The 20,546-nt window shown below is 25.8% G+C and overlaps 3 protein-coding genes across 8 annotated transcripts; 2 read left to right on the top strand and 1 right to left on the bottom strand.

Moving 5' to 3' along the window:
• Window positions 1–717: 717 nt before the first annotated feature.
• Window positions 718–6,857, top strand: LOC114122625 (putative RNA-binding protein Luc7-like 1). 4 transcript variants are annotated; one of them, XM_027985333.2, is made up of 7 exons: window positions 718–999; window positions 1,075–1,169; window positions 5,546–5,644; window positions 5,733–5,951; window positions 6,019–6,231; window positions 6,300–6,424; window positions 6,483–6,857. In XM_027985333.2, exons 1-7 carry the CDS (start codon window positions 939–941, stop codon window positions 6,577–6,579), a joined length of 909 nt encoding a protein of 302 aa, XP_027841134.1. In that variant the 5' UTR covers window positions 718–938; the 3' UTR covers window positions 6,580–6,857. The 4 variants fall into 4 exon arrangements, with proteins under 4 accessions (XP_027841134.1, XP_050060970.1, XP_027841136.1 ...); XM_050205013.1 differs by lacking the exon at window positions 718–999 and adding an exon at window positions 5,111–5,199; XM_027985335.2 differs by lacking the exons at window positions 718–999; window positions 1,075–1,169 and adding an exon at window positions 4,740–5,199.
• A 338-nt stretch (window positions 6,858–7,195) lies between these two features.
• LOC114122626 (rho GDP-dissociation inhibitor 1) lies at window positions 7,196–10,271 on the bottom strand. 3 transcript variants are annotated; one of them, XM_027985338.2, is made up of 6 exons: window positions 10,123–10,271; window positions 9,627–9,893; window positions 8,986–9,183; window positions 8,240–8,349; window positions 8,059–8,173; window positions 7,196–7,639 (listed from the first exon to the last, which is right to left on the bottom strand). In XM_027985338.2, exons 3-6 carry the CDS (start codon window positions 9,179–9,181, stop codon window positions 7,437–7,439), a joined length of 624 nt encoding a protein of 207 aa, XP_027841139.2. In that variant the 5' UTR covers window positions 9,182–9,183; window positions 9,627–9,893; window positions 10,123–10,271; the 3' UTR covers window positions 7,196–7,436. The 3 variants fall into 3 exon arrangements, with proteins under 3 accessions (XP_027841139.2, XP_027841138.2, XP_027841140.2); XM_027985337.2 differs by lacking the exons at window positions 9,627–9,893; window positions 10,123–10,271 and adding an exon at window positions 9,284–9,531; XM_027985339.2 differs by lacking the exons at window positions 9,627–9,893; window positions 10,123–10,271 and adding an exon at window positions 9,280–9,525.
• A 1,505-nt stretch (window positions 10,272–11,776) lies between these two features.
• On the top strand, window positions 11,777–19,988 carry LOC114122624 (sterol regulatory element-binding protein cleavage-activating protein). Its single transcript, XM_027985330.2, is given in 23 exon segments — window positions 11,777–12,006; window positions 12,075–12,231; window positions 12,312–12,471; window positions 12,800–12,923; window positions 13,014–13,138; window positions 13,206–13,371; window positions 13,435–13,580; window positions 13,886–14,093; window positions 14,157–14,267; window positions 14,341–14,544; window positions 14,607–15,170; window positions 15,266–15,554; window positions 15,621–15,868; window positions 15,938–16,092; window positions 17,321–17,464; window positions 17,527–17,687; window positions 17,690–17,781; window positions 17,842–18,013; window positions 18,092–18,261; window positions 19,102–19,249; window positions 19,326–19,471; window positions 19,535–19,597; window positions 19,669–19,988. Coding segments are annotated over 21 exon segments (3,759 nt in total). The 5' UTR covers window positions 11,777–12,006; window positions 12,075–12,231; window positions 12,312–12,325; the 3' UTR covers window positions 19,846–19,988.
• Window positions 19,989–20,546: the final 558 nt, after the last annotated feature.

Raw genomic sequence — 20,546 nt, 5'->3', positions numbered from 1 at the left:
TGGCTGAAAAAGCTGATGTATAAAAATCATTTTTGAATTTTTTAGAATTACAAAGGGATAGTATTGCTTTATATCACCGATGATGTATATGTACTTACTACTTATTTTATTTAATATTGTTGTTACGTTTATTTTAATAACTATATTGTATAATTATTATTAATAAATCATGCAAGGTTATGATCCGATAGTCCGGTGTTAGATAAAAAAATGTTTATTTTTATAATTCTGAGCACATATAATTATGTAGATTAGCAGGTATTGAAAAATCAGTGTTACAGTATTAATGATTGAAATTTCTAGTTTTTTATTTTAATATAAAATATTTCGTAGTTGTTTAAATAAATGATTTTCTCAATAATTATCATTTATGCTATGTTTGTTGTGTGAACTGATTTTATTATGATTTATAAGGACGACAGGACCACGCCCGCGTGTGTGTTGTCATCGTCTTATTAACGTAATAGGAGAAATCTAATTTATATTTAGTAATTTAATTTGTGTAATATACCCAACATTTAAGCTTATGCTTTAATAATAGAACAGATTAAATTAAATATTAAGTTTTATTATTTAAAATATTTTAAATCCCGCCCTTTTTTGTATTTTTGATTACCATTGCACAACATTGTAGTAGTACAGTGTTGATCCGTTGGTCACACTGCAACCAAACATTTTTAACATTCGTGTAATTTTCTTAAATGATTATTTACCATTACAAAATCGTAAATTAAAGTGTGTTAACACGTTAAATTTTATATATCGTTGTTTTCAATTTTCTATCCTATTATTCAATAATACGTCTGTGCAAATTACAATTTAAAAATTCTCACTTCATTTACAATACCAATTAAATTTCACCTAATAAGTCTATATCCCTTACATATCTGTGAATTAAAAATACTAATCTAGACCTCTGGTACGGCGTCCCATCAACTATGTCCGCTCACGACCAAATGAGAGCCATGTTGGACCAGCTCATGGGTACTGGCAGAAACGGTAAGTTCAAAATGTCCTCGAAAAAATTGTTATTTTGTTATTTGAATCTTTCTATTATTATATTGTTTATTACAGGGGAAACGAGTAGATACCAAGTGCAATTCAATGATCCAAAAGTCTGTAAGAGTTTCTTATTGTATTGCTGTCCTCATGACATATTAGCATCTACCGTAAGTATACTAGACATATTATTCTATTAATTCAGATTAAACAAATGATCGTTTTTGTACTGTTAATATTGTACTACCTATTCAATAAAAATATAAATATTACATATTAGGATATATGAAATGAATTTTGTAACCCGGAGGAAACTTAACAAAAATCCTTTTGGGTCAAAAATTAATCTTAATATTAATATGATATTTATTAGAGTATTCTAACATTATTCTGAAAAGTATAAATTCAATAACATGAACATAGGTACATATATTTAAATAATTCACAGAAAAAATATATTTATTTAGAATTATGGAAACAATTGCAGTTTAGCTACTAAGCAATTTTTTTGATTTTTTTTTCTTTAAACAAATATTTCAATGAGTTCAGAATGATGGTACCAAAAAAAATTTGCACAAATCATTATTTAGTAAGTTATATCCTTCAAATGTTACAATTTTACGTATACTTACAGCATTGTACTTTCCTTTTCAATGTATCAATGTAATGATTAATAAAATTAAGATTATAATTATATTAAATTAGGTTATTGATTACACAAATATAAATGAAATCGTAATTATCGTGATTCTAAACATTTTGTGATATGTTTATCTTCATGAAGTACTCCTGCTTTTGAATGATTTTACTTAGATTTTAAGATAAAAAACAGAGGTAACAGATAAATAACGAAATAACAAGTATAGTAGCTCCCTTCACCTACCAGCTCCAGTTGCAAAACATCTCGTTAGAATGTTAGATGGAGGCTCGGCCCTCCTTTTCGGCTGATGGATATCCTAACTTAACCTATCTTCCCCTACCAGCTTCAGTCGCCGAACTAAATTCACCTCTCTTTCCCTACCGACTCTGGTTGCTAGACTTGATAGCCTATAAAAGTTACATAAGTTTATTATATAGGCTTCCTTCGCCTATCAGCTCCGGTTGCCAGACTTGAAGTCCTCCGCGTGCCATTAAAGTAGCATTCCCCGCATAGGTAAGATCGCGAACTTTGAAAACATATAACTTCCAAAATAATGATCACGTAAATTTTTTTTAGCACCATTGTTTTTAACTCGTTGAAATACGTTTTTCAGGAAAAAAAATGAAAAAGATCCCGTAGTAGCTAAACTGCAATTATACCAAAATGTATCATATTTAATATTATACATTGAGATGAAATATTCTAAAATCATTTTATGCACCTAAATACTAAAATAAAACCTTAGGTCAAATAATATTATTACTAAAAAATTTTAAGTACATAAATAAATGAAAACATTTGTTAAATAAGAACTAATTGCATGTCAATCTACTTATTATTTTGTTATTACTATTATTTTATTTTTTTTTTTTTTTTATGTATTATTGTTAATTTGGAATGTCTTAAGTATTTCTACAACATTTTAGTACAAAACCATTTTTCAATTCAATATATCTTAATTAAATTAATCGTTTTAGATATTAATTTATACCATTACTAACTTAATAATAATAGAAAATAAAACAATATACTACTAATTATTTTATAATGTTTTATTTTAAGCTCTGGCAATGTTATTGAATACCTATGCATCATTTTTAAGTACACATAATATGTAGGATATATTACTGATATTTCACCAATAACATTGGTCAGTATAAACATTTGATAAAGTTAAATCAAAAATTGTTCGCAGTCATATGCTATTCAATAATATGTATGATATATTTGGTATATCTTATGCGATATGCTTGTTTTCTTAAAATATTTGGTTTCTTGAATTAAACATAATATTTTCTTTTAATTATGATTGTAAATTATCTATATTTATACATATATTGCACTGAAATATCTAAGCACAAGTTTGAACTGAGTAAATCCTATCTTAATCACCCTTTATGATTTTTGCTTAAAGTAACAATGTTCAATGATCAAATAAATTTATAGTTAACAATTATTATTAATTTTGCAATCCAAATTATAATTAAGTTTATTATTGATAATATATTTTATTTTAATTTATACTTGTCAGAGTGAAATAAAATAAACTTATTAGGTACATAATAAACTAAATAAACAATTATTTTATTAGTAAACTTTTAAAATAAATATAACATTTATTTAAAATTGACTAAGTCTACTTATAAAAATTTTAATTATTTTTTTTCTTGGATTTAAATTTATTTAAAACAAATAATACATAACTAACACGTAGGTAGTATTATCAAAGTCTGAAAAATCATCTATTATTGTGAGTACTAGTATATATGTTGATTAATTTGTATTATATCCATTACCTTAAAATTAACATAATATGTAGTGTTGGTTGTTTTGTATAAACTTAATACTATATAATAGTATGTATTATATACAAATAATTAAGTTGTTGTAATAAATTAACACAATACTTCCAAGAAAAAAACGTAAGTAAACAATTTTTGGGTTTTAATTATGTTTTAATTATTCTTTATTAGGGATAAAATTATTTAAATATGTTAAAATGTTCATACAATTAAATAGGTAGTTATTATACAAAATATTGCTGATTTAAATCTGTCATTTCTAATTTTTCTCAATATTATATTAATATTATGTTAATTTAGAATTTTTAAGTTAATAAACAAATTATTTTTGAGTCATTTGAATAATATTAATTTTAATTTTTAGACATAATTAAGAACAAAAATGTTTCATTCCGTTATTTTATGGGATTTAAGATTTTGTTAATTTATATTTTCTCATTAATAAACCTATAAATAATTACCTAACAATAATTATAATAATCAAACTTTTTAATACGAGCTAAGGCTATTATTATTATGTACCAATAATACTAATTTTTAAGTTAATATTACATTATTACTTATATTTTAAATTGTTAAAATTATACAATCATATTTTATTAATACTTTCTATGACAAATTTTTATTGTTTGTTGTTATTTTAAAAATAATAAAATGTAATAGCTAGGAAGCAGATAACTTTACTATCCTATAACTATATTCTTAATATTAAATGATTTGGTAGAGTGTGGATTTTTATCTAGTTACATATTAATCTGGTTGATTGCATGTAATATAAAGTACACACAAATTTAGGCTAGAAATTGAAAATATGAACATTTTGATATAGATTTAGATAATAGGTGATTAATATAATATAATTATTAAATGTTTATAATCATGATATATCATTAAATAAATATTTTATTATTATTATTTTTGAGTACATACAAGTTCAAAATATTTATAATTATAACTATGAGTGTTTTGGAATTATTTCAGTAAAAAAATGTTACAATATATAAATAGTTAACAAATACTTTTATAATTAAATATTAATACTTTTTTCAAATATATTTTTTTGACAATCAATCCAAAACAGAATTAAAAATAAATATATATAATACATATATATATATATATAATTCAAAAAAAATGTATTATAAAAGTACATACTTTTTTATAATTAATAGTTTACTTTTATAGTTATATAAATCTGCTTCCTAGTAATAAATAATAAATTAAAATATTAAACTTATTTTCTTTATAAATATTATAATATTATATTTACCAGTAAATCATTTAAACTTCAATTAGACATCATATTGTATATAACACATTTTAACAATAATTTTGCATTTGTTAAAAAATAAAAAATAAAATAAACTTTTATGGAATTCGTTCATTGACCTTTTGTAATTTTTTTTTTAACTAGCTATAGGGTACACTCTTTTAATTCTATATTATTCACTATTCTTAAAAAGAACTTATCTACAAAGCCTACCATGATATCGACAAATCTTTTGTGAGTAGTTCATAATTATCACTAAGTTACCGATTGGTATTATCTACCTAAATTATTCTGAAAATGTAGCTTCATCGAAGACAGTACGTACATCAACTCAGTTAATTACGTCTATTTGAATGCGAATGTTTTACTCTTAATCCTGATTATTGTCACCCTCTCTAGGAATAGTCAAAAACGAATTGAGTTTTGATTCGTTTCAAGACAATGATACAAAGATGGGGAAGATGCTCGCCATCAATGCTTCAATGTCGGTGAGCAAATTGTAAATGGTCGTCTGTCTGTAAGTCAAACAATTTTGAGACAACGACAGAGCTATCTGTTACAATACATTAATTATATTTTGTTGCTTAATGTTATGTTATATTATTTATATTTATTTAACACAATTCATTCAGGCCATGTATCTTCTTAGAGTGAGCAAGTGTAAGTTTTGAGGTTAAGTACTCGATACGTAAGTCACTAATTGATATAATGCTATTTTCCCTATATTGTGTATATTTTCATGTTTCCAGGTCAACCTAATATTCCATGTAAATCCTTAATTTCCATGTTATTTTGTTTTATGTGTTGTATTATTAAACTTATATGTTATTTCAGCGCATGGACATTGGTGAGTGTCCAAAAATACACGATAATGCATTAAGAGCAGATTTTGAAAAAGCTCAACAGAAGTTTGATCACTATTATGATGTAGATGTAGGTTATTGAAATCCTTTATAACTTAAAAAAAATATATACCCAATTAGCAATAATAACCGGTTAATTATTTATCTTTTTTTTCTAGGCTACTGAACATTTACAAGCATTTATTAGTGATTGTGACAGAAGAACTGAAGCAGCTCGAAAACGATTATTAGAAACTCAGGAAGAGCTTACTGCTGAAGTTGCTGAAAAAGCCAATGCTGTTCATGAGTTAGCTGAGAAAATAGGACAAACATTGGCCAAAGCTGAAGAATTGGGCGCCCAAGGTTTAGTAGATGAAAGTCTCAAGTTAATGGGAGAAGTATGTTGCATATTACATTTTTTTTATGTATAAAATATTAATATATACATATATTTGTTAATAAAAGATTGAAGATCTACGTAAAAAAAAATCAGAAGCAGAAGATACTTACAGAAATTCAATGCCTGTAAGCAGTTATCAACAACAAAAATTAAGGGTGTGTGATGTATGTTCAGCTTATTTAGGTATTCATGATAATGATCGAAGATTAGCTGACCATTTTGGAGGAAAATTACATTTAGGTTTTATTAAAATAAGAGAAAAACTATCAGAACTTGAAGTAAGACTATTAATTTATAATTTAAAAATTAAAAAAAAAAATTAATTATGTTCAATTCTTCAAAATAGAAAAATTATGAAGAAAGACATGAAGCTCGGCGTAAATTTGATGAACAAGAGCGTTATAAAAGAGATGATAAAAGAAGTCATCGGTCTAGAAGTGGAGATCGAAATGAACGTCACCGACGATCTAGGTAATTTTATTATTATTAATATTTCATTATTTATTTTGATTTGTTTTTACATTTACAGGTCTCGCAGTCGTCACAGTAGACATCGTTCACGTAGTCGTAGTCGGAGTCGAACCCATAAACATGATAGAAGAGATCGAGATAGACGTCGTTACTAATAATGAATTGTATTCTTTCATTTCAATGACACATAATCTTTTTTATATAACACTAATTTGATCATATTTTATAATTTTAATTATAAGATGAATACAAAACCAGTTAAATTTACTAAAATTCGTAGTAGAGGAAATTTTAAACAATGTCTTTAGAAATTACATTTTTCCATCTGTAATTTAATCTATTTTCAAAAACAATAAAAACACAATTATTATTATTATTTATAACTAGTATTAGCTTGCAATTTAAAACAATAAATGTATTTATATTTGAATAATGATTTATTATTTGATCCATTACATAACACTTAGAAACTTATTGTAATTAAATGTGGATACAATTATGTACGATGAGGTATAAAAAAATACAATAAAAAAATTTATTTTTCTTTCGCAAAAATACAATATTTAATTTTTAAGTGATGTTAATTAAAATAATAAAATCTAAAATGTATTGTTCGATAAAAATCCCATGGTCCCTAAAATTAATAAGTTAACATAATTTATTGCAAAACTTATTAAGAGACCTGAGAAGATAGAAAGAATTTGATCGAATTAAAACTTTGGCACCATAATAAGTAGTCTAAATAAAATATTACTGATACATATATAAAAATTACAAATATATATATATATATATATTTAAATGACCATGCAATGTTCAATTGTTGAAGATTACAAAAATAATAATAGTAATAATACGAAAAATAAACTGAATTGACTTATTAAAATTAAGATTATCAGCTATAAATCTAAAAAAAAAATTTGAATGAAAATAAAATTATTAAATTTATACCATTTGTGTGTGTAATTAAATTGTTATAAATTAATAACTGATACTTCAAATTCCCTGTAAATTAATTATCCTTCCAGTCTTTTTTAATCTCGAATACCCATTCCCATTTTAAATGTTCCTTTTTGTCATCATCCGTAAACAGAGAATGAACCGTGTATGAGCCGCGTGCCATCATGCCACTGGGAGCATCTTCAGCTGGTGTTGTATAACTCTGTATTTCCATTTTAGGTGGATATGATCCAACCATATGAGTCATTTTGTCCACTAAAAAAAAAGGAACCATATTACCACTGCATGTATTAGTAATATATTGACTAGTTTACCTCAAACTATTTTGCAGCAAAACAAATAAAAATTAGTCTTAAATAAATACTAAATCATGGACTTATTAGCAGGACTTTTATAAAACGTACATCATGTGTTTGGTATATAATAGGTTATAAAATGTGGTGGCCCATGGATCTATGGTATTTATTTGGCTCGCAAACTGCACATTTTTTTTTTTTGTGGAGATTAAAAAATGAGGTTTTTATTTATTTTGATTTTGCTTTTACTTTCTTTTAATAAACATATACATTAAGATAATGAAAGAAAACTTTCTGAATTCTTAGTGACTTTTAAAAATATATTAATTGATAATTCCTGATATATAAAGTACTGTTAATTTAAGTATATAACGTTACCTGGTACACCGAGACGATAAGTCTTTTGAACATATTTCAGGCCATGAACAATTTCTCGTTGAACTATAAAATCTATTCTAATTTTATATGATATTCCTTCTTTTATAATGAACACCTAAAATTTAATTATATTTTAAAAAAAACTATAAATAGGGTTTAAAACTTAAAACAAAATAGTAACCTGTTTTTTTAAATTTGTTAAATCTCCAGACAAATCAAGTTCCATATCTGGTCTATCAGCAACACATAAAGCTAATTTCTTGACAATCACTTTATTTGGATTACTTTCATCTAGAAAAAATAAAATTCACTTAGAAATTAGAATTATCAGACTTTAATTTTTAACCCATTGATAATTTGCACAGATTACAAATGTAACCTGAGGCTTTATTAACTAAATGGTAAATTCTAAAATACAAAAATATTAACTGATATGACTTTTGGAACCGATCACTTTATAATGAACCGCGCAAATAACATAGGTTTAAATGTGTATTAAATATATAACTTGTTAACTGTTATTACATATTTACATTAATAATTAAAAAACTGAAAATTATTGAAATTAAATTGAACTGAATCTAATTATACTATTCATTATTTGTTGTCAATAATACATGATTTGGTAGGTAAAAATATATTTAATACAGTGGTGTTTATTATAGTTTTCAATCTCTTTTTGAAAATAATTTAATGTTTTGAAGAAAACATAAATGTATTGAAATAAACACAAACTTAGTTATAAATAGTATAACCTAGATTAAAAATAAGCTAAAAAATAAGAATCTAAAAATTAAACATGTATAAAAGTGGTTATAGTAAAACATTATTACTGATACACTTTTTTTTTCTTAACTTAAAAATGTTTCACAGTAAAGCATTATCAATTAGATAAATAACTTCTCGAGAACTGTTTATAAAAATTACCAAAAATGATTTTTCCACTGTTAGCATCGCCCAGTAGTTTTTCCTTGTATTTCTGCAAACTCGCATCTTCTTTGTCGGCATTCAACAGCTCTTCAATAGATTTTTCCGGCGGTGGCTTGTAATTGGATTCGATTTCGTCGTCGTCATGAATCGCCAACTTGTCCACGCCGTCTTTGACCACGTCTCCGTCGGACATTCCTAAACAAAAACCGTGTGTTTATATTAATGTTACGCCCCGTGAATTAATTCGTCGGAGCTGGGCGAATAAATAAAAACACAAATAATAAAGAGTACCTACTTAGCTTATTGTTTTCGAACACGAATTGAAAAACGATTGAGTTACTCAAACCAAACACGGTGCCGAATTCTATTGTTTGACGACAGAAATATCGCACAATAACTAAAACTAATAGGTTTTGGCAACAGTACTACCGTAGAGAAAATTATTATTATTATTTATTTTACTTTTTTTTTTTCACTAACGCTAAATACCTTATTATTACTTCGGCAATAATAATAATAATAATGAATAATACAACTATTATAGGAGTCGATGAGTGCCGAGTGGTGATAATGAGTACGATTGTGCGAATACTACGAATGATACGAATGGATTAATACTTAATGAAATAGGATACTACCTTTTGTTCCACGAAATAGTTGTTCCAAAGTCGTTTTGTTCAAATCGAATTAATGACCAAAATTCACATTTGTTTCGGCCTTTATTATAATAATCGAAGAAATATTTGTTCCGCGATCTTCATGAGCCAATTAATTCAAACTCCCCTGAGGCTTATTGTTCCAAATGTCCAAACTACAATAAAGTTGGTCTATTAAAATAGCATTTGTACCAATGAATTTTTATAACGTGAGACGGCGCATGCTCTTCCGTGCTGTGTCATCATCTCCTGAAATAATATATTAATATTCAATATTTTCTGTTTGCAATAAAATATAAATTATATAATATTATGTTGTATTATGGACAGCGGATTCAGTTCCGACTGGTGAGCCATGAGTAGATGACCAGCACGGACAATTGTCCCAAAAGTCTCTCCTCTTTAATTAATTGGACCTTAACAAATTAAGTAACTAGTAAGTAGAATACATTTTGAAAAAAACAAATTTTTAACTTACACATTTGTTTGTTTTGAGCTTATTCGGCTTGAAAAAATATTTTCAAGTAATATTTAAAATAAAAAATAGTTTTTTTGAAATAAATGTTTTCTTCGTTATTTGGTAGATATAATTTATAATGTAAAAACCGAAATAGCTATGCTGTACAGACGTACAGTGGCGTATTTAGGATTTTGTCCAGGGGGGATAAACGTTAGAAAACATAATTTCCTCGGTCGGTGGGGGGTTACACTTACCAACATTATTAAACTTACTAGTAAAGAAAAAGTCCAAGGGGGGGATCTATCCTCCATATCTTCCCTGTAAATACGCCACTGATGCTGTATAGAATCATAATTATTCATAATCGTGTTCGAACTTGAGTTTCAACGAGCGCTGACAATATTTTAAGATATTTTTTTTAATAATTTCCCTCGAAAGTATCTCTTTCTAAGATAGTTTTTCACTTTTATTTATAATTACGGTTTATACTTATACATACAACATCTAATTTATTAATGTATTTTATTTGTTATAGGTACTTACTGTTATATTATAATACGTTCCTTATTCCATATAAATTAAAAATATTTTAATGCATTTAGTATTTAGCTCATATTTTAGAAAAAATTACATTTAATTTTAGTAATATCAGTTTTAACACGGGCCCTGAGGGCTGAAATTTCAATTTTAGGGTCCCAATTAAAAATTTCTGTGGTTGCATCTCCCTCCCACGTACGCTCTCCTATCGGCCACATCCCACATGTGACATGTCTACAATGTATTAAAAATTAAAGTGTGTACAATGAATAGATTACTACCTATTTAAATTGATTTATTAATATTAGTTAATTATTAAAATAGTAATAATTCCTCTATATTGTATATTGGCACGTTTAATATTCGTCAAAAGTAAATTTTTACTATCAAAATCGAATTATGTATATTATTACAAGATCTATTTATGGCTTTTTTATGTATTGTTTTAATGAATATCCTAATTCCTAAGTCGAAAAAATTTGAACTTTAAAAGTTCAAACGCTTATAAAGAATTAATTTGATTTTCTTGTAAACTTTTTTCGCGTTTTATTATAGGCAGAATGTCTTGAAATGTACTAAGAATAAAAAAAAAAAAATTGAATGTAATATTATATTTAATATTTTCAATTTTACTAATGTAATAAGTGCTTAAAACATTAGTAATTACAAAATTACATAAATAAATAGACTTTGGAACAATTGACCGTTGGAAGAAATATTTTATAGAACAAAATAAGTGATCCAATAGGGACAAATAAAAAAATTGTAAATTTTTATTAATGGAATAAATTTACTTTTGAACTACAATTTGTGGCGAGTCTGTCGCGATGAACGATTATATTTTCGGATGTAACACTCAATATACAGTCACTTCTATACATAGACATATAAAGATATCTTTATATTTATTTAATGCTCCCAAGTCGAGTAATTTGCGTAGTACGTACCTCCAGTCATTACTCACCCATTGTATCCACCGACCGTCGACCACCTCCTCAACTGCAACAAGTCCACTATCAAGTATCTACCACCATGACTAGGGCTATACATAATCCGTTGTCGGATACTGCCGTTATCACATCGTCCTAATGGTTGGTGACGGCATGTTTTGTGCCTAATGGTAATATTATTATTATATTATTATGTTATTAATTATACTGTTAAAATGTTAACGTTGCGAATCTCTAGACTTAAAATAATAACATGTTTTAGACTAGAGTCTAAACTCTAAAGACCGTGATTTGAAGTTTTATTGTTTTTTCTCTCTGTTATTATTTCTTATTTTTTTTGCAGATAACGAGCGAACACGTTCTACTGATATTCGTATAACATCTACGTTTTCATTTTTATCCTTGGTCGATTAATGTTCGTATTTTATATATTATATAGTGGTCGGATAATGGCATGTCAAATAACGTAACTAATTGTTCCAGCTTATGAGAGATGTTCTGGATCGATCAGAATACAACGCGTTTTATTCTTCAGATTGTTTGATCAATGATCTATGTCGACTAGCTACTACCGTGTACCAGGCTTAGTCGTCAGTTGATTGGTTAACATAACCATCTATAAGATGTGCACGTGAATGCTGTACGACATTATTTGAATTTTTTGTTTTGAAACTACAAACTAGTTAAATGCTCATAAAATGACCGAAACATATTTTGCAGATTCTATATGAATAATGGGTGATCCGAATTGGACAAATTTGGCTGTGCCTAGACGTCTCCCCGACAAAGTTTCACAGTTATATTACTCCTATGGTCTGTTCTGTGCATCTCATCCTGTCATTTCATTAACAGTTTCTACTGCAATTGTAGTTTTATGCAGGTAATTGATGTAAATTTATCATTCAACCATTATAAGTAACCATGCTTAATTTACAGCAAAAAAGAGTTTGAATAACTGACCATCATATTGATTCGTATTTATTTAATTTCTAATAAAATATAAATATTCATGTTTGTGTATGAAATAAGTAAAACTTAGGCAATATTTTTATCATAAAAAAAAAATAATAATAACCCAGTTCCAACACTGAATTTTTGATATAATGTTCTTATTATTTCCAGAATATTTTTAATATTTTTATTTGAAATGATTGTATGTATAATAATATTATAGTTTGTGTAATAAATATTAAATAAAATTGTTTTAGCTTATCACTGTTTGGATTGCCATTGTTCAGCAATGTTGTACAATCAACCATAACACCTTCTTATAAGCCAGATAATACTACAAATCGATGGTTTAATGGACAACCCAGTGTGTATATTCAACAAGTAACCCATTTTAAATAATTTTGTTTTATATTATCATTTTATTAAAATTTGAAATGTTTATTTTCTAATACTATTTGTGGTTTTCTATAGATAGTCTTGAGATCAATGGTAACTCCATGGTTGGATAACTTAGTTTTGTCAGATGCCTTCAGAGGCCCTATAGCTGAATCTTTCAAATTAGTTGAAATCATTAGAAACTATCAATTAGATAATAAGTAATTATTTGAAAAAAATCTTAGATATTGTTAAAATGTATTAATTAAAATATTTTTTATGTATTAGAATTTCTTTAAATGATGTCTGCTTACACATAGAAAACATTAATTCTGATGTAAAAGCATTGCCAGAGTTCAGTTGTTTACTTGTATCGCCTACTAATTTGTGGCATCAAGATTTAGAAGAGTTTCGTACTGATGATAGCATTGAAAAAACAATTTTTACTTATCAGGTATGCATTTACATTAAATTATTTTATATTTAATAATTTATTATAGAACCTTTTATATTTCAGAGTCCATCTCATATAAAAATTAGTATTCCAGAATTATTATTTGGTATGCCACTTAAAGAAACCGGTATTAGAAGATATTCTGTACATCCTCGACAAAGAGTTGTTCAATTTGCTATTACAATATTTATGAAACAACTTGTGCCTCCGTAAATCACTTTTTTTTAGTTATTTTAAACATTATAAATACCCTCAAATATTCTGTTTAATAAAATATTAATAAATTATTAATAGGTCTAACCTTATGAATTAAATTTAAAAATAATTTTTGTATTATATAATTATTATTATTACTATTTTAATACCTACAAAATTATAATTTCTATATGTAGTAGCCACAGCTTTAGATATAGTCTATATCTAAAGCCATGGTAGTAACTAATAAAATATTATTTATTAATTTTTATATTAAAATAAAATAAACCTTTTTATAAATATATATATACTATTATAGGTATATACAAGGATTGAAAACGCATTTGAAACATATTTACCCTATGCATGTTAAATCAAATCAAGTTCTATCAGACACTTCAACTTTACATATTTATTACCCTGGAGAAATAAATTATGAAACAATATTTGTTTTACTCTCATGTTATATGCTTTTATTTGGGTATATTTATTACTCTATTAAAAAAATGGACATTTTTGTCTCTAAGGTATTTATTTCTTTTACATTATTTAATTTTGTACAATTTAAATTAACCTATTTTTTATTTTAGGTTGGAATTAGTTTTGGAGCTGTTTTCACAGTAGTATCTACTCTTTTAACAACTATGGGGCTTTGTTTTTTATTTGGATTAGATTTTACTATAAACATTCAAAGTCAAATGGTAATTTAATTTATTATGCTATTCTGTATTTAATACTGTTATACTTAAAAATATTATTTTTATGACTATTTAGGTGTTTCCTTATTTAGTTATTGTTGTTGGTCTTGAAAATATGTTGATCATAATAAAATCAGTGGGTTCAACAGCTCCAAATTTAGATGTAAAAATAAGATTGGCCCAAGGTTTAAGTAAAGAAGGATGGGCCATAACTCAAAATCTTTTAATTGAAGTTACTATTTTAACTGGTGGATTATTAACTTTTGTTTCATCAATTCAAGTAATGTAATTTTATATTCATAAAATTTTAATTTTATATCTTATTTTGAATTAAATTTTTAGGAATTTTGTATATTTGCCATTGTGGGTTTATTATGTGACTTCTTTTTTCAAATGTTCTTTTTCCTTGCACTCATATCATTAAATATGAAATCGGTAGATGACTCTACTTACCAAAAAACATATTATCCATTTTCATTTGCTAATTTGGCCAATAAAATGCACAAATCTAATCCTCCGGCATTAAAACATTCAAGTCGTAGTGGTGTGATGTTAAAATCTGCTTCTCATCCACGCTTAAATGGTTTGCAAATTATGGCTTCATTAGAAGATCCCCGACGCAAGCCAATATCAAAACGTTTGAGATTCCTGTATCTTTGGGCAGCTACAAGAATTGTTCAACGAGTGTTAATGATGGTTATGATATTTTGGATATCTGGTATTATATATAATACAGAAACTGTGCAAGAATTTTTTGATTTACGAAAATCTGCAACTAATGAACCATATATTCAAGAACGATCGAATATACATTTTCCTCTTGCATGGGAAGAAGGTCGGCGAGCTGTTATAATTGAAAACAAAGCTAGATTTACTGTAAAACAAGAACATCAGTCTAACAAAAAGGTATTTTAATTAAAAAATGATCATTGATCTTCATAACTTTTGTTGCTTTTGTTGATTTATCTTTTTTATCATTAATTTTGTGATTTTAATGTAAGGCTAATCAGTCTCAAGAAAATGATTTACCGTATTATGTGCAACTTCTAAATGCTGAAAAATGGCCCCATTGGCCTAGACTCTCTTGGTACAACTGGCAATTTTTACTAAGCATGTATAATATTAGTGTCGCTGGATCCTATGTATCTGTACTACAACCTATACATTTGGCTCATTCTGTGACACCAGAAGAAGCAATGTCATTGCGTGAATCTCTGAATGATGCAGATAAATCATTTCCATCCCATTGGAAATCGTTTGCTGCTGCTCTTGACCCTTTTGATTTTGTTGGTATGTTCATAATAAGACTACCTATATAATAAATAGTTATTCCTAAATGTGCGTTATTTGTTTCAGATACTCATATAGTGGCTCCACTGGAAAGTAGAAAAGACATCAATGTTGTGGATAAATCATCTGAACCTTTTATACCTACTTCACCATCAGAATTAATATTAACTGCTGTTCTATGTTTAATTAGCATATTAGTGCTAGTTTACACATTGATAATGTTGTATCGGTGTGTCTGTAGTCGTAACTATGCTGAATGGAGAGCTGGATGGAGCCATGATGTGAGTTATATACAACATGACTCTGGTATACAAGTATGTATAGTTTATTATATAATTTAATTTCACTTTATTTAAGTTTTGTAGATTTAAATTCTTATTTAGGTAATATTAGAAGCAGTTCCAATTGAATTTAAAGGGCACACACAATCAGTTGAATGCATTGCTACATATGGAAATATTATTGTTAGTACATGCCTTGCTGGTTGTATTAATGTTTGGAATGCATTAACCGGTGAATTGATTAGTACCATTGATAGGTAAATTTCGTTAAAATCAGTTAGGAAATTTAATCATTTTTAAAACTAATATTTTATTTTAATGAAAACTAATTATGTGAACTGGGGTGTATAAAATAATGATTCTACTCAATATTTAGTTATTTAAATAAATAAATAAATAATTTATTCATTAATCTTTTTAAAAAATTAAAAAAGTATAAATTACATGAAATATTTTTTTGCTAGGTATTAGAACACCAATATTGAATTTAAGTTATTGATTTTTTCATTAATTTTATAGCATTGACAAAAATATACATTAAGGTATAAATAGTTATCTAATGTATTAATTATAAATGCCTTAAAACAATATAATTATTCAATTTAATTTGTTTAAAGTGTTTAAACCCAGGCTAGATTTTCAGGTAGAAAAATGTACTTAAACTAACCCTAGGGTTCAACAGTTTTATAATTGTTTATAATTTATAAAATACAGAAAAATTAATTTAATTTAAATTTATACGTATTAAAATATTTATCTTATTTGGTTATTAGTTGTATGAACTAACATTGTAAATATTCTTTAATTAAATTAAAATTTATTTATTTATTTAATAATATGGAATTTTGGAAAGTTCAAATAAAATTACATATTATTGAATGGGTTTTGAACCACTGTATGTAGTAGCCTGTAGGTATACCTATTACCTACTATATATAACTAATAACTTGTATACTTCATGTTAAGTTTTATTAACTAAAGTTTCTATTCAAAGAAAGGGATAAAAAATTATGTTGAAAACTTGAAAGTCATAAAAGTGATTTTCAACATTTTTGTATGTAAAAATAAACTATAATTAATTAATTGTGAACAATATAATGATTTATATTTAAACGTGGAAGTAAATTTTTAGATTACAAAAACTGTTCTATTTTTGAATCTGTATTTTCATTTATAAAAAAAATAATAAAATGTATTTTTTATTTGTATAATCATTTAAGGACATTTTTGGATGATATTAATGCATATATTTAACCAAGAAAGTAAAATCAAAATCAATAAATAAAATAAAAACCCCATTTAGCTAAAATAATAGTTTAAAGAGTAAATTTATTGTCTACCAAATTAAATTATTTACGAGCCACATGTAGCTTAGGGACAGTCATTTGGTGACCCCTGCTTTAAAGTATGATCTTCTATTATGATACTATTTACTGGTTGTATAAAAAAAAAAGAATATATTTTTATATTTTATTTTTGTTTAAGGTCTAATTTGGACAATTCTAGTGATGATGACATTGAAGAATTAAATTTATCAGCTGACTTCCCTAATGATTTTAAAAACTCTATTTCTGATTCTAATTCTATGTCAAATTATAGTTTCATAGAGTCTTTTAAAAACACAGAACAGTAAGTCTTAATTTGTATTTAATAAAATTAATTGTAATACATTTCAAACAAACTGTGTTTAGATTATGTGCAAGGTGTAAAAATGTGATCTCTATTGAAAATACCAACTATGACACGATAAACCAAGATGATAATAAATCAAGACATATTATTAATTCAGACCAAAATAAATGGGAAAATCGATCTAAAAAAATGTCTGAAAATGAAATTTGTGTCAATTCCCAATATGGTGTGTGGATTGTAATGAAAATGTTGTTGTTCTTGGGTGTGCTGATGGTTCATTGCAATTTTGGGATATATACAGAGGGATACTTAAAGTATGTCATTAAATATTAGTTATTGAATATTTTTGTTTTTATTAAAAAAAAAAAAATTAGTGTATGTGGCAAGGAGACATGAATGATGGATTTACAGCAATTAAACTGATCAATAAATATGTAGTAGCTGTGAGGTTGAATGGGTCTCTAGAATTCTTTAAGCTTGATATTTTTAGTGAATCAACCTTGAGAGAATCTATTGAGAAATCTAAAACTAAATTCTCACTTAGAAGTAAATATTTTAGAATCAATATGTTTATTTGTTTTAATTTATTTATTATAATTACACAAAATATATTTATTACTGTAGAACATGTAAGAACAGGGAGTGTTGGTTCATCTCTTCACACTTATAAATCAACTAATGATACTGTACGTTGTCTCCATATAGAAGCTCTAAAGGCACATAATCAACCAGTTACTGTTCTTGAAACTAATGGAGCTTATATTGTTACTGGTAGTCAAGACCACATGCTTAAGGTTAGTAAAACCATAATAATTAATATAAGATGTTAAAATATGTTAGTATTTATTAATATTAAATGAAAAAATAAATGTAATATTCCTTTACTCAAATTAAATATAAGTAAAAATTATTTTTATACGATATATTGACATATTCATAAAAAAATTTAATATCCAATATTTTTTTTCTGTTTTAAAAAAGTAACACTGCCTTTTTAAACGTTTAATTATTAAAATACTATAATTATTTATTTATTTAATGGCGTACATCAGTAACTTTTATTCAATAATTAATGATAAATAAAGTAACCTCTTTGACCATTACTATTTATATATTATTCTGACATATTTATAGTAGTGTGTTGTTAATAGTATATTTATGTTTATTGTAAAGTTTTTATAAGTGACTATTAATTCTTGACTCATGTTATTTTTTTTACCGTGTACTCAATGTTATTGATTTGCTATCATTTCCATTGGGTCACAATACATTTGATTACAATAAAACTTAAAATAGGTATTGAGGACATTGAAATAGTCAACTTATAGGTACCATAAAAAAAACTATAAATGTTGACTAACTTTGAACTAAACTAAACAACAAAATTCTGATTTCATTATCTTTTCATTATTCCAATTTTTTAAAGTTAGTACTTATTATCTATGTATTAATAAATTATGATAATAATTGTAATTTTAACTCACAACTTTCTGTAAAAAATAAAAATCTTAATTTGTTCATGAAAAAATTGAATTAAACCATTAGTTAATCAATGCCCCAATTGGATACTTAGTATGACTCTGTAATTATCAACTACTAATCAATATTTTATGTTAATTTCTTATGTGTTATAGGTATTTCGAATTGAAGATAGACAGTTACTATATACCTTACATGGCCATTACGGTCCAATAACATGTTTATTTATTGATCAAGTAAATCCTCACATGGCTGCATCTGGTAGTCAAGATGGAATGTTATGTGTATGGGATTTAGTTACTGGTTTGTTAATAATAAATTTCATTATAAAAATTAAGTATACTTAATGTGTGTAATTATTAATATACTTCACTACTAGGTACATGCATGTATACAGTTCAAAGTCATGATGGAGGAGTTTTAGGTATAACATGTTCAGCTAGTTATGTCATTAGCATTGGTCAAGATGATAAAATTTGTGTATGGGATAGGTTTCATGGTCACCAACTTAATAGTATTCAAATTGTGAGATATTTTATTTTTCAACTTATTATATTATTTTCATTGTTTAATTTTTTTTTTATATAGAGCAATGTCTATTGTTATGATTTGGCGATGTTAACGCATAATTTACTTATTACTTCTAGACAGGTAGTTTTTTACTGTGATTTAAAAAAAAAATAGAAAATTGTGTGCAAATAAAATTGTTTTTATGATTTCAGGGTTCTATAGTTATTATGGATGTGCAAACAGGAGAACCAGTGAAAGTGTTTAGCTTAGGAGATTCTGATTGTAATGTTGTTACTCAATTATTAACGCTATCGGATAGTATTGTATGTGATTATGGCACAGAATTGCGTGTTGTACGATTTCCAATGGTAGCTACCAAAGAAGATTAAATTATATCAATGACAAAGAAAAAGACATGAATATTAATTTAGTTTCCAATTTTTTTTTTCTTTAATAGTTATATTTTTATAATGTGTTGTTGATCTCAAAAATTATATTGAATAAATAAAAATCAATATTGTTATAAAAATAACATTTTATTTTTACTAACACATTCTTTATAAGTGTGTACAAGATTTTGAAGGGAAGAAAATTGATATGCAGTTATCAAAGTGATACAGATCGAGACATTTTGCTAGTATATTGTATGTCATGTAAGATGTTGGTAACTTTTTTAACACTCGATTTTGAAGCATTACATACACATACATTCTAATTTCTTCCTTGAAAATCTGAAATCATAATTTACTCCTAATAATTCCAAAAAATTATAATGTAAGTATTTAATGTACAAAATAAAAATCATTTTTAATGACCAATTTTTATCTACATATGAGTATAAGTGACATATTATGTAAATCTTTAAGCTTGTAATCACAATATTGCATTCATTACATAGTGAATTTGTAGACTTATCATAATATATTTTACTTGTAAAGTTTATATTATATTAAATTATTTATAATAATTATTAGATAAGGTTTATTGGTTTATTAATTAAAAGAATTAAAATTCCAACCATGGAAAATTTCACTGATAAAATCGGGATAGCATTAATAAGTGATTTGATAAATAGCTACTGATGTCAATA

This window comes from Aphis gossypii, chromosome 3, assembly GCF_020184175.1.
Source record: "Aphis gossypii isolate Hap1 chromosome 3, ASM2018417v2, whole genome shotgun sequence".
NCBI classification, from domain to species: Eukaryota; Metazoa; Arthropoda; class Insecta; order Hemiptera; family Aphididae; genus Aphis; species Aphis gossypii.
Note: the sequence above shows the minus strand (reverse complement) of the source record. Positions and strands in the feature narration are given on the sequence as shown.